The sequence below is a fragment of the Bombina bombina genome, chromosome 3 (assembly GCF_027579735.1).
Source record: "Bombina bombina isolate aBomBom1 chromosome 3, aBomBom1.pri, whole genome shotgun sequence".
NCBI classification, from domain to species: domain Eukaryota; kingdom Metazoa; phylum Chordata; class Amphibia; order Anura; family Bombinatoridae; genus Bombina; species Bombina bombina.
In genome coordinates this window covers 346,911,048-346,925,366 of record NC_069501.1, presented here as the reverse complement: position 1 = coordinate 346,925,366, position 14,319 = coordinate 346,911,048, and the positions used below count along the sequence as shown (strand labels likewise).

The 14,319-nt window shown below is 41.7% G+C and overlaps 1 protein-coding gene across 1 annotated transcript in view; it reads right to left on the bottom strand.

Moving 5' to 3' along the window:
* Nucleotides 1–14,319, bottom strand: part of TBL1X (transducin beta like 1 X-linked) — a 597,792-nt gene that overhangs the window by 25,459 nt on the left and 558,014 nt on the right. The window contains exon 12 of the mRNA XM_053706454.1: nucleotides 2,735–2,856. Within this exon, the coding sequence (XP_053562429.1) occupies nucleotides 2,735–2,856 (122 nt within the window). The remainder of the gene's footprint in view (nucleotides 1–2,734; nucleotides 2,857–14,319) is intronic.

Here is a 14,319-nt window from a genome sequence, read left to right as displayed (position 1 = left end):
CAGTTAATGGGACAGTTAGCACTGATCGAAGTTCTTTTAAAACCCTTGGATGAATATTATCAGGACCCACTGCCTTTGTAACATTTATTTTTGATAATGCTAACAAAACCTCATCCTCTGTAAAAAGATTACTGTTAAGCTTGTTTCTATTTTGCTTAGCATCCCTTAATGTAGACATTGTATCTTCACAATCTTTAGTGAAAACAGAACAGAAGTAATCATTGAGACAGTCTGCAATCTGCTTATCTCCTATTATTCTACCATCAACTGATTTCAATTTTACTATTCCTACCTTATTTTTTCTTCTTTCACTGATATATCTAAAGAATGTTTTGTCCCCATGTTTTACTGACTGTGTTATCTTCTCTTCTGCATGAGCTTTAACCTTCCTAATTAACTGCTTAGTCTTTTTTTGTTGGAGTCTCCATATTTTCATATCATCATCTGCTTGTGTGTGTCTGTAATTTTTATAAGCTATCTTTTTTGTCTTTACAGCATGTGCTACTTCTTTGGAAAACCAAATTGGTTTCCGCTTTCTTTTACTTTTACAGACATGTCTAATACAGTGTGCGGTTGCATCTAAAATGGCACCTTTCACAAATTCCCACTGTTCTTGAACCCCTGTAATAAGAGTTTTCCCCTTTAAATAGTTTTTTAGGTATTCTCCCATTAATGAAAAATCTGCCGTCCTAAAGTCTAAAACTTTTGTTTTAGTCTGGGTGGACAGTTCCTGAACATGAATACTAAACCAAACAGATTGATGATCACTGGATCCTAAGTTCTCACCTACAGACACATCTGAAACTGTATCACTGTTTGTAAGTATTAGATCTAATATAGCTTCCTTACGAGTTGGTTCCTTGACTAATTGTTCAAGTGATTCCCCTAGCAGAGATTCAAGAATATACCTGCTTCTAGCCGATCTAGCAGAAGGAATCTTCCAGTCTATATCTGGCAAATTAAAGTCCCCCAGTACTATAACCTTACCCTTCATGGTCATTTTGGTTATTTCATCTAATAACAGATTGTCCAGTTTTTCATCCTGCAATGGAGGCCTATATACAACCCCTATTCTAAAAACATTTTTATCTCCAATTTCCAAAGTCACCCAAATACTTTCCACCTCATCATTTGTTCCTACAATTTCAGTAACCTTTATATTTTCATTTACATACAAAGCAACTCCTCCACCTTTATTTCCTACTCTGTTCTTTTTAAATAACCTGTATCCAGGTATGACTATGTCCCAGTCATGCAAATCATTGTACCATGTTTCTGTTATAGCTACTAAATCCAAGTTGTCCCTAGTCATTATTGAAATGAGTTCAGGCAATTTATTTCCTAAGCTGCAAGCATTTGTGCTCATGGCACGAAGAATTTTTCTACTAGAATTTCTAGAATTGTTACTTGGACTAACAGTTTTGGCATGCTGTGGGGGGCAGGTGGATATATTAATGCTACCCCCCTTTATTAGTTTAAATGATTTCTAATAAAGTATTTGAACTCCTCTCCCAGATACTCTGTTCCTTTAGCATCCAAATGCAAGCCATCTCTCCTAAATAACCTAGTATCTTTCCAAACAGAGCTATAATGGCCAATAAAACCAAATCCTCGTTCCCTGCACCACTTATCTAACCAAGAATTAAATGTTGTTATCCGCTCCATCTTTCCTGCTTCCTGGTCATACACAGGTAAAATAGCAGAAAATGATAGAGTTGATGCCACAGTCTCTAAATGATTACCTAGGTCACAAAACTCTTTCTGAACAGCAGCAACATGATTACTAGCCAGATCATTTGTTCCTAAATGAACAATCACATCTAACTCACTTCCCTTTCCTGCTGCCTTAACAATTCTCAAAATACGATTCTTATCCCTGTGAGCAGTAGCTCCTGGAAGACATCTAACCTCCCTTGTTTCTCCTTTACTTTCACCTAAATACACATTCCTCAAAATAGAGTCACCCACTAACAGTCTTTTTCTCAAAAACACATATCATCTATCTATCTATCTATCTATCTATCTATCTATCTATCTATCTATCTATCTATCTATGGCCTAGATTACGAGTGGAGCACAATACTGCGCTTTTGGAGAGCGCAATATATGTGCGCTGGTATTACAGGTTAGGCACAATTCAAACCCAACCTCGCGTTTGCATTGCCTGGAAGCCTTGCGCTTATGAGAAAAAGCTTCCATAGGCTCCAACGGGAGCTTCGTTTTCATGTTGTGAGACACGGCAAACCACCTAGTGCAAAGCAGGGGGCATCCGCGCAGCATTGGGCAGCAAAAAAGAAATATATATGCACATTGAACTACTGTACTCTTTATTTGGGGGGCAATTGGGGCACATTTATTTAATTAAACAGAGGTCTGATTTCACCCATTCAGCATGGTGAATTTTCACTGCCTTTAGTGCTTTCTGTTTCTTTCTGTGGTGTTGTAATTTCTCCCCAGTTAAAATACTTTATAATTAGGGTAGTTAGGTGCTTGGTATTAAACTGGGCAGTCCAGTATTTCAACCAACTGTCCAGTAACATCTGTGAGTACATAACTGAAAAGGACAATAGGGTGGGCATAGGATACATGGCTGTAGGGTGTAATATGCTGTCTGGTCAATACCCCATCTGCTTCTCCCAGACACCAACTAGTTGTCCAGAATTTTTATGGATAAGAGTTGGCAAACCTTTATATAACCCAAGTAACATCAAATAAATTAAAAGTAGTGACTTACTGTATGGCCTTGAAAGGTTTTGACAGGACGATCACAGCCAAGTCTACAAACATGAATACACATGTCGGTACTACAAGACGCAAATGTAGTATTGTTCTGCCAATCCACATCTAATGCAGGAGCTAAGGAAAATAAACCAAAAACTTCAGTGAGGTTAACAAATATAATTCACTTCTCCTTTTATTTAGAAATTGGTATGCTCATGTTTTTCCCTATAAATGGGAACTCAGTAAATTGACAGAAGCATGTATAAGCTCTAACGTGCAATACAATGTGACAGGGTGACATAGATCAGTTATATTCTTACACCAAGATCATTAGTGGAGGTTTCAGGAATTCATGCATTATAATAAACATTTTATTAACCCCTTTACCCAAAATGGACATAGATCTATGTCTTGCGGTACATAGCCCATCATACTGCATAACATAGCTCTACATCTATGATGTTGGAAGCCCAAGCTGTTTAGGTTGTCAAGTTTGCCGTTTGTGGGCTTTCAGCAACAAAAAGGATCCTGAAGAAGCTTTTACAACCATTTGTGTTTTGACTGCACCAGAGGTATGTAGAAACCCAAAGTTTGTGAAAAAGTGAAGGATTTGTTTTATATGATCACAGTTGGCCACAAAATGGTGGCATGAAATATACCAAAATGGGCTAGATCAATACATTTGGTTGTCTACTTAAAAAAAATATAGTTTTGATAGGTAAATAAAAAAAAACAACAACAAGACTCTGCTTCTGTTTAAATGGAGTGATAGCAAAAATGCTAAAAATTCTCCAGTATTTTGTGCAAGTTTTTCTCTGAAATTCCCAATAGCGAAGGGGATAAATAAAGTGCATAAACAAAGCAATTGATAATACTTAGAAGTCCAAATTAAAAGTCATTGATAATAACAGTAAGGAATAATTGCATTAACTTATGCAACATACTTCTAATGATAAACTTTGGTGTCTTTAGAACATACCACCAGACATTGAACAAGGGGGTATTTTCCTGTACATCCACTCCAGCATAGATATGAGGCCCCAGGAAATATGTGGATATTTACACCATATCTTATGATAGATTTTCCTGGTGACAGGCTTTCAAGCCTGAATTAAGGTATCAATGACCGATTCGGAAAAACCACGCTTTGATAGAATCAAGCGTACAATCTCCAAGCAGTCAGACGTAGAGAAATTAGATTTGGATGTTTGAAGGGACCTTGAAGTAGAAGGTCCTGCCTTAACGGCAGAGTCCATGGTGGAAAGGATGACATGTCCACCAGATCTGCATACCAAGTCCTGCGTGGCCCCGTAGGTGCTATCAAGATCACTGAAGCTCTCTCCTGCTTGATCTTGGCAATCAGACGAGGGAGCAGAGGAAACGGTGGAAACACAAAAGCCAGGCTGAAGGACCAGGGCGCTGCTAGAGCATCTATCAGCGCTGCCTTGGGATCCCTGGACCTGGACCCATAACAAGGAAGCTTGGCATTCTGACGAGATGCCATGAGATCCAGTTCTGGTTTGCCCCAAAGTTGGATCAACTGGGCAAATACCTCCGGATGGAGCTCCCACTCCCCCGGGTGAAAAGTCTGCCGACTTAGAAAATCCGCCTCCCAGTTCTCTACTCCTGGGATATGGATAGCTGAGAGATGGCAAGAGTGAACCTCTGCCCATAGAATTATCTTTGAAACCTCCAACATTGCCAGGGGGCTCCTTGTTCCCCCTGATGGTTGATATAGGCTACAGTCGTGATGTTGTCCGACTGAAATCTGATGAACCTGACCGCAGCTAGCTGAGGCCGAGCCTGAAAAGCATTGAATATCGCTCTTAGTTCCAGAATGTTTATCGGAAGGAGGGCCTCCTCCTGAGTCCACGAACCCTGAGCCTTCAGGGAGTTTCAGACTGCACCCCAGCCCAGAAGGCTGGCATCTGTCATTACTATAGTCCATTCTGGCCTGCGGAAACTCATTCCCTTGGACAGATGGACCCGAGATAGCCACCAGAGAAGAGAATCCCTGGTCTCTTGATCCAGATTTAGTAGAGAGGACACATCTGTGTAATCCCCATTCCACTGATTGAGCATGTCAAAGTTGCAGTGGTCTGAGATGTAGGCGGGCAAACGGAACTATGTCCATTGCCGCTACCATTAATCCGATTACCTCCATACACTGAGCCACTGACGGACGAGAAATGGAATAAAGAGCACGGCAGGAAGTTAGAAGTTTTGACTACCTGACCTCTGTCAGATAAATCTTAATTTCTACTGAATCTATCAGAGTTCCTAGGAAGAAAACTCTTGTGACAGGTGAGAGAGAACTCTTTCCTTCATTCACCTTCCACCCGTGAGACCTTAGGAATTCCAGAACAATGTCCGTATGGGACCTGGCGATTTGAAAAGTTGACGCCTGTATCAGGATGTCGGCTAGGTAAGGGGCTACTGCTATACCCCGCGGTCTTAGAACTGCCATAAGGGACCCTAGAACCTTCGTAAAGATTCTTGGTGCTGTGGCTAACCCGAAGGGAAGAGCCACAAACTGGTAATGCCTGTCTAGGAAGGTGAACCTGAGAAACTGATGATGATCCCTGTGTATCGGAATATGTAGATAAGCATTCTTTAAATCCACGGTAGTCATATATTGACCCTCCTGGATCATAGGTAGGATGGTTCGAATAGTCTCCATCTTGAAGGATGGGACCCTGAGAAATTTGTTTAGGATCTTGAGATCCAAGATTGGTCTTTCTTGGGAACTATAAACAGATTTGAATAGAAGCCCTGCCCCTGTTCCTCCTTTGGAACTGGGTGGATCACTCCCATAACTAGCAGGTCTTGAACGCAATGTAAGAATGCCTCTCTCTTTATCTGGTTTGCAGATAATTGTGAGAGATGAAATCTCCCCTTAGGAGATGAAGCTTTGAAATCCAGAAGATATCCCTGGGAAACAATCTCCAGAGTCCAGGGATCCTGGACATCTCTTGCCCAAGCCTGGGCAAAGAGAGAAAGTCTGCCCCCCACTAGATCCGGTCCCGGATCGGGGGCTATTCCTTCATGCTGTCTTAGAGGCAGCAGCAGGCTTTTTATCCTGTTTCCCCTTGTTCCAAGCCTGGTTAGGTCTCCAGACTGGCTTGGACTGGGCAAAATTTCCCTCTTGTTTTGTAGAAGAGGAAAATGAAGCCGCGCCACTCTTGAAGTTTCGAAAAGGAACGAAAATTAGTCTGTTTGGTCCTTAACTTGATGGACCTATCCTGGGGAAGGGCGTGGCCTTTTCCTCCAGTAATATCAGAAATGATCTCCTTCAGTCCAGGCCCAAATAGGGTCTGCCCTTTGAAGGGGATCTTGAGAAGTTTAGACTTTGAAGTGACATCAGCTGACCAGGATTTAAGCCATAGCGCCCTACGTGCCTGAATGGCAAAACCTGAATTTTTAGCCGTTAGCTTGGTTAAATGAAAAACGGCGTCAGAAATAAATGAATTGGCTAACTTAAGAGCTTTAAGCCTGTCAAGGATATCATCCAACGGGGTCTCTACTTGTAAAGCCTCCTCCAGAGACTCGAACCAGAAAGCCGCTGCAGCAGTGACTGGGGCAATGCATGCAAGAGGCTGGAGAATAAAACCTTGTTGTATAAAGATTTTCTTAAGGAAAATGTAAAATCTATATCTAAACATGTACAAAACTTTTGCCAAGCAATAATTATATTTTTGATTGAAAAAAGTTCACTGACATTCTGAGGTAGCTTATGTATCGGGGAATGCAGAATGGCCTTTAAAGAAAATGGCGTAATTAAATAATTTTCTAAATCTTCTGATGAGACAATATTGGTTCCCGCAAGCCAGTCTACCGCTATTTTAACCATCGCCACCAGGTTGTATAATATAAGATTGGGAAGGGCCAAGCCAGCTGATTCACACTTTTGCATTAGTCTAAGAAGCGATATACAAGGTTTTTTATTATTCCAGATAAATCTGGAAAACTGCGTATAAATCTTCTTTAAGTCTTTATTTAGAATAAATAGTGGAAGATTCTGGAGAAGATAAAGAAGACGGGGGAATATAATAGATTTTATTAAGTTAATCTTGGCCGTGACTGACAGCGGGAATGCAGCCCATAGCTGAAGATCTCTTTCAATTTTTTGAAATAGCGATTCAAAATTAGATTTATACCATTGAGTGGGATTTTTATGAAGAACTAGACCCAGGTACTTAATAGTATCCACTACTTTAAACGGTATATTGGGTACAACTAAAGAAGTATTACCTACGCACATTAATTTGCTTTTTTCTAAATTAATCCTGTACCCTGAAAAAGAGCTAAATTCGTCAAGAGCCTGTAAAATAACCGGTATAGATTGTTGAAAATTGGCTAAAAAAATCAATACGTCATCAGCATATAATAGCGTTTTGAGTTTCTGGGGGCCAAGATGAACTCCTATCAATATGTCTCTGAGACGGCTCAAGCGCAATGTTGGTGCCTCTCTGTAGTATTATCTTAGGAGATAAGAATCCATTAATAAGCAAAAAAGATACTGGTTTTGAATAAAGTCTAGATATGAATTGTGTAAACTTGCCTTTAAACCCAAAGTTGTCTAAAGCCCTGAATAGATACTGCCACACAATTGAGTCAAATGCTTTGACTGCATCCAGCGATAAAATAGCTACATCTCGCAACAGGAGTTTCTTACTATTTTGATCTATGTTCCACGCATAATCCAAAAAATGTATAAGTTTACGAATGTTTTTTGTGGAGTTTCTAGCGACCATAAATCCTGTCTGATCAGGGTGAATAATTTTATGAAGACATGTAGAGAGCCTAAAAGAAATAATGGCCATTAAAATCTTGTAATCTGAATTAAGCACAGAGATTGGCCTATAGGAGGCTGGGTCTTCCACATTTTTACCTTTCTTTAGTACAAGTGAAATATTAGCTGCGGAGAAAAAGCTCAAGATAGCGTCATCCGACGCGAAATAGTGATTAAACAACTTTTCCAGAATTGGAAATAAATCTTCACCAAGACATTTATAGAGCTCTGCTGGCGGCCCATCCGGACCTGCCGCTTTGTTCAGCTTAAGATTGTCTATAGCTTTTCTCAATTCTTCTATAGAAATAGGTGCATTAATTAACGTTAAATCATCAGCATGTACTGACACGGTTCTGACACGTGGGGAGAGCTAGATGGCATAACATCCCTTTTGTCAGTCTCAGAAACCTCAGGTGATAAATCTTTAAAACTTATAGAAAGGTCAGTGCATTTGGTACACATTCTAAGAGGGGGTTCCACAATGGCTTCTAAACATAACGAACAAGGAGTTTCCTCTATGTCAGACATGTTTAATAGACTAGTAATGAGACCAGCAAGCTTGGAAAACACTTTAATAAATGTGAAAAAAGCAATAATAAAAAATGGTACTGTGCCTTTAAGAGAAAAAAACTACCACATAAACTGCAAAACAGTGAAAAAACATAATTTATGCTTACCTGATAAATTCTTTTCTTCTGTTGTGTGATCAGTCCACGGGTCATCATTACTTCTGGGATATAACTCCTCCCCAACAGGAAATGCAAGAGGATTCACCCAGCAGAGCTGCATACAGCTCCTCCCCTCTACGTCAGTCCCAGTCATTCGACCAAGAATCAACGAGAAAGGAGTAACCAAGGGTGAAGTGGTGACTGGAGTATAATTTAAAAGATATTTACCTGCCTTAAAACAGGGCGGGCCGTGGACTGATCACACAACAGAAGAAAAGAATTTATCAGGTAAGCATAAATTATGTTTTCTTCTGTTATGTGTGATCAGTCCACGGGTCATCATTACTTCTGGGATACCAATACCAAAGCAAAAGTACACGGATGACGGGAGGGATAGGCAGGCTCATTATACAGAAGGAACCACTGCCTGAAGAACCTTTCTCCCAAAAATAGCCTCCGAAGAAGCAAAAGTGTCAAATTTGTAAAATTTGGAAAAAGTATGAAGCGAAGACCAAGTTGCAGCCTTGCAAATCTGTTCAACAGAGGCCTCATTCTTAAAGGCCCAAGTGGAAGCCACAGCTCTAGTGGAGTGAGCTGTAATTCTTTCAGGAGGCTGCTTTCCAGCAGTCTCATAGGCTAAACGTATTATGCTACAAAGCCAAAAGGAGAGAGAGGTAGCAGAAGCTTTTTGACCTCTCCTCTGTCCAGAATAAACGACAAACAGGGAAGAAGTTTGGCGAAAATCTTTAGTTGCCTGCAAGTAGAACTTGAGGGCACGAACTACATCCAGATTGTGTAGAAGACGTTCCTTCTTTGAAGAAGGATTTGGACACAAGGATGGAACAACAATCTCTTGATTGATATTCCTGTTAGTGACTACCTTAGGTAAGAACCCAGGTTTAGTACGCAGAACTACCTTGTCTGAGTGAAAAATCAGATAAGGAGAATCACAATGTAAGGCTGATAACTCAGAGACTCTTCGAGCCGAGGAAATAGCCATTAAAAACAGAACTTTCCAAGATAACAATTTTATATCAATGGAATGAAGGGGTTCAAACGGAACACCCTGTAAAACGTTAAGAACTAAGTTTAAACTCCATGGCGGAGCAACAGCTTTAAACACAGGCTTGATCCTAGCTAAAGCCTGACAAAAGGCCTGGACGTCTGGATTTTCTGACAGACGCCTGTGTAACAAGATGGACAGAGCTGAAATCTGTCCCTTTAATGAACTAGCTGATAAACCCTTTTCTAAACCTTCTTGTAGAAAGGACAATATCCTAGGGATCCTAACCTTACTCCAGGAGTAACCTTTGGATTCGCACCAGTATAGGTATTTACGCCATATTTTATGGTAAATCCTTCTGGTAACAGGCTTCCTAGCCTGTATCAGGGTATCAATAACCGACTCAGAAAAACCACGTTTTGATAAAATCAAGCGTTCAATTTCCAAGCAGTCAGCTTCAGAGAAGTTAGATTTTGATGTTTGAATGGACCCTGTATCAGAAGGTCCTGTCTTAGAGGTAGAGACCAAGGCGGACAGGATGACATGTCCACTAGATCTGCATACCAAGTCCTGCGTGGCCATGCAGGCGCTATTAGAATCACTGATGCTCTCTCCTGTTTGATTTTGGCAATCAATCGAGGAAGCAGCGGGAAGGGTGGAAACACATAAGCCATCCCGAAGTTCCAAGGTGCTGTCAAAGCATCTATCAGAACCGCTCCCGGATCCCTGGATCTGGACCCGTAGTGAGGAAGTTTGGCGTTCTGGCGAGACGCCATGAGATCTATCTCTGGTTTGCCCCAACGTCGAAGTATTTGGGCAAAGACCTCCGGATGAAGTTCCCACTCCCCCGGATGAAAAGTCTGGCGACTCAAGAAATCCGCCTCCCAGTTCTCCACTCCCGGGATGTGGATTGCTGACAGGTGGCAAGAGTGAGACTCTGCCCAGCGAATTATCTTTGATACTTCCATCATTGCTAGGGAGCTTCTTGTCCCTCCCTGATGGTTGATGTAAGCTACAGTCGTGATGTTGTCCGACTGAAACCTGATGAACCCCCGAGTTGTTAATTGAGGCCAAGCCAGAAGGGCATTGAGAACTGCTCTCAATTCCAGAATGTTTATTGGAAGGAGACTCTCCTCCTGATTCCATAGTCCCTGAGCCTTCAGAGAATTCCAGACAGCGCCCCAACCTAGTAGGCTGGCGTCTGTTGTTACAATTGTCCAGTCTGGCCTGCTGAATGGCATCCCCCTGGACAGGTGTGGCCGATAAAGCCACCATAGAAGAGAATTTCTGGTCTCTTGATTCAGATTCAGAGTAGGGGACAAATCTGAGTAATCCCCATTCCACTGACTTAGCATGCACAATTGCAGCGGTCTGAGATGTAGGCGTGCAAAAGGTACTATGTCCATTGCCGCTACCATTAAGCCGATCACCTCCATGCATTGAGCTACTGACGGGTGTTGAATGGAATGAAGGACACGGCATGCATTTTGAAGCTTTGTTAACCTGTCTTCTGTCAGGTAAATCTTCATTTCTACAGAATCTATAAGAGTCCCCAAGAATGGAACTCTTGTGAGAGGAAAAAGAGAACTCTTCTTTTCGTTCACTTTCCATCCATGCGACCTTAGAAATGCCAGAACTAACTCTGTATGAGACTTGGCAGTTTGAAAGCTTGAAGCTTGTATTAGAATGTCGTCTAGGTACGGAGCTACCGAAATCCCTCGCGGTCTTAGTACCGCCAGAAGGGCACCCAGAACCTTTGTGAAGATTCTTGGAGCCGTAGCCAGTCCGAATGGAAGAGCTACAAACTGGTAGTGCCTGTCTAAGAAGGCAAACCTTAGATACCGGTGATGATCTTTGTGAATCGGTATGTGAAGGTAAGCATCTTTTAAATCCACTGTGGTCATGTACTGACCCTTTTGGATCATGGGTAAGATTGTCCGAATAGTTTCCATTTTGAACGATGGAACTCTTAGGAATTTGTTTAGAATCTTTAAATCTAAGATTGGCCTGAAAGTTCCCTCTTTTTTGGGAACCACAAACAGGTTTGAGTAGAACCCTTGTCCTTGTTCCGACCGCGGAACCGGATGGATCACTCCCATTAATAACAGATCTTGTACACAGCGTAGAAACGCTTCTTTCTTTATCTGGTTTGTTGACAACCTTGACAGATGAAATCTCCCTCTTGGGGGAGATAATTTGAAGTCTAGAAGGTATCCCTGAGATATGATCTCTAGCGCCCAGGGATCCTGAACATCTCTTGCCCAGGCCTGGGCGAAGAGAGAAAGTCTGCCCCCCACTAGATCCGGTCCCGGATCGGGGGCTCTCGGTTCATGCTGTCTTTGGGGCAGCAGCAGGTTTCCTGGCCTGCTTGCCCTTGTTCCAGGACTGGTTAGGTTTCCAGCCTTGCCTGTAACGAGCAACAGCTCCCTCCTGTTTTGGTGCAGTGGAGGTTGATGCTGCTCCTGTTTTGAAATTCCGAAAGGGACGAAAATTAGACTGTCTAGCCTTAGCTTTGGCTTTGTCTTGAGGTAGGGCGTGGCCCTTACCTCCTGTAATGTCAGCGATAATTTCTTTCAAACCGGGCCCAAATAAAGACTGCCCCTTGAAAGGTATATTAAGTAATTTGGACTTAGAAGTAACATCAGCTGACCAGGATTTTAGCCACAGCGCCCTACGTGCCTGGATGGCGAATCCTGAGTTCTTAGCCGTAAGTTTGGTTAAATGTACTACGGCCTCCGAAATGAATGAATTAGCTAGTTTAAGGACTCTAAGCCTGTCCGTAATGTCGTCTAGCGTAGATGAACTAAGGTTCTCTTCCAGAGACTCAATCCAAAATGCTGCCGCAGCCGTAATCGGCGCGATACATGCAAGGGGTTGCAATATAAAACCTTGTTGAACAAACATTTTCTTAAGGTAACCCTCTAATTTTTTATCCATTGGATCTGAAAAAGCACAGCTATCCTCCACCGGGATAGTGGTACGCTTAGCTAAAGTAGAAACTGCTCCCTCCACCTTAGGGACCGTTTGCCATAAGTCCCGTGTGGTGGCGTCTATTGGAAACATCCTTCTAAATATTGGAGGGGGTGAGAACGGCACACCGGGTCTATCCCACTCCTTAGTAACAATTTCAGTTAGTCTCTTAGGTATAGGAAAAACGTCAGTACTCGCCGGTACCGCAAAGTATTTATCCAACCTACACAATTTCTCTGGTATTGCAACGGTGCTACAATCATTGAGAGCTGCTAAAACCTCCCCTAGTAATACACGGAGGTTCTCCAATTTAAATTTAAAATTTGAAATATCTGAATCCAATCTGTTTGGATCAGAACCGTCACCCACAGAATGAAGCTCTCCGTCCTCTCTGCAAGCTGTGACGCAGTATCAGACATGGCCCTAGTATTGTCAGCGCACTCTGTTCTCACCCCAGAGTGATCACGCTTGCCTCTTAGTTCTGGTAATTTAGACAAAACTTCAGTCATAACAGTAGCCATATCTTGTAATGTTATCTGTAATGGCCGCCCAGATGTACTAGGCGCCATAATATCACGCACCTCCCGGGCGGGAGATGCAGGTACTGCCGCGTGAGGCGAGTTAGTCGGCATAACTCTCCCCTCGCTGTTTGGTGAAATTTGTTCAAATTGTACAGATTGACTTTTATTTAAAGTAGCATCAATACAGTTAGTACATAAATTTCTATTGGGCTCCACCTTGGCATTGGAACAAATGACACAGATATCTTCCTCTGAGTCAGACATGTTTAACACACTAGCAATAAACTTGCAACTTGGTTATAATCTTTTTTAGCAAAAACGTACTGTGCCTCAAAGAGGTACTAAACGATTAAATGACAGTTGAAATAATGAACTGAAAAAACAGTTATAGCATCAAACTTTAAAACAACACAACTTTTAGCAAAGGTTTGTTCCCATTAGTAAAATAACAATAATTAAATTTGACATAAAAATTACAGAGCAACGTTTTTATTCACAGTCAATATAAAAGTCTCACAGCTCTGCTGAGAGAATCTACCTCCCTCCAAAGAAGTTTGAAGACCCCTGAGATCTGTCAGAGATGAACCGGATCATGCAGGAAATATAAGAGTAACTGACTGGAAATTTTTGATGCGTAGCAAAGAGCGCCAAAAACGGCCCCTCCCCCTCACACACAGCAGTGAAGAGAAACGAAACTGTCACAATTAAAACAAACAACTGCCAAGTGGAAAATAATGCCCAAATATTTATTCACTCAGTACCTCAGAAATGTAAACGATTCTACATTCCAGCAAAAACGTTTAACATGATAAATACTTATTAAAACGATTAATGACTTTTAACAGAGTAGTTCCGGTGAAATACCATCCCCAGAATACTGAAGTGTATACATACATGTCATTATAACGGTATGGCAGGATTTTCTCATCAATTCCATTCAGAAAATAAAAACTGCTACATACCTCAATGCAGATTCATCTGCCCGCTGTCCCCTGATCTGAAGCTTTTACCTCCCTCAGATGGCCGAGAACAGCAATATGATCTTAACTACTCCGGTTAAAATCATAGTAAAAAAACTCTGGTAGATTCTTCCTCAAACTCTGCCAGAGAAGTAATAACACGCTCCGGTGCTATTGTAAAATAACAAACTTTTGATTGAAGTCATGAAAACTAAGTATAATCACCATAGTCCTCTCACACATCCTATCTAGTCGTTGGGTGCAAGAGAATGACTGGGACTGACGTAGAGGGGAGGAGCTGTATGCAGCTCTGCTGGGTGAATCCTCTTGCATTTCCTGTTGGGGAGGAGTTATATCCCAGAAGTAATGATGACCCGTGGACTGATCACACATAACAGAAGAAAAAGTAGTAAACTATACGAAATTTTTACAGTGTGTATAAGGGACTAAAACAGCATTGCACCCACTTGCAAATGGATGATTAACCCCTCAGGCCCAAAAACGAATTAGAATAACATTAAACCTGTTAACAAACAGTCAAACACACTGCCACAGCTCTGCTGTGGCTCCTACCTGCCCTTAAAAACGATTTTTGCAGGAACAAAACCCTCTATAGAGGTCCTATAAGCCAGAGGACTCCTTCAGGGAAGCTGGATGTCTCAGACGGAAAACAAAAATAGGCCCC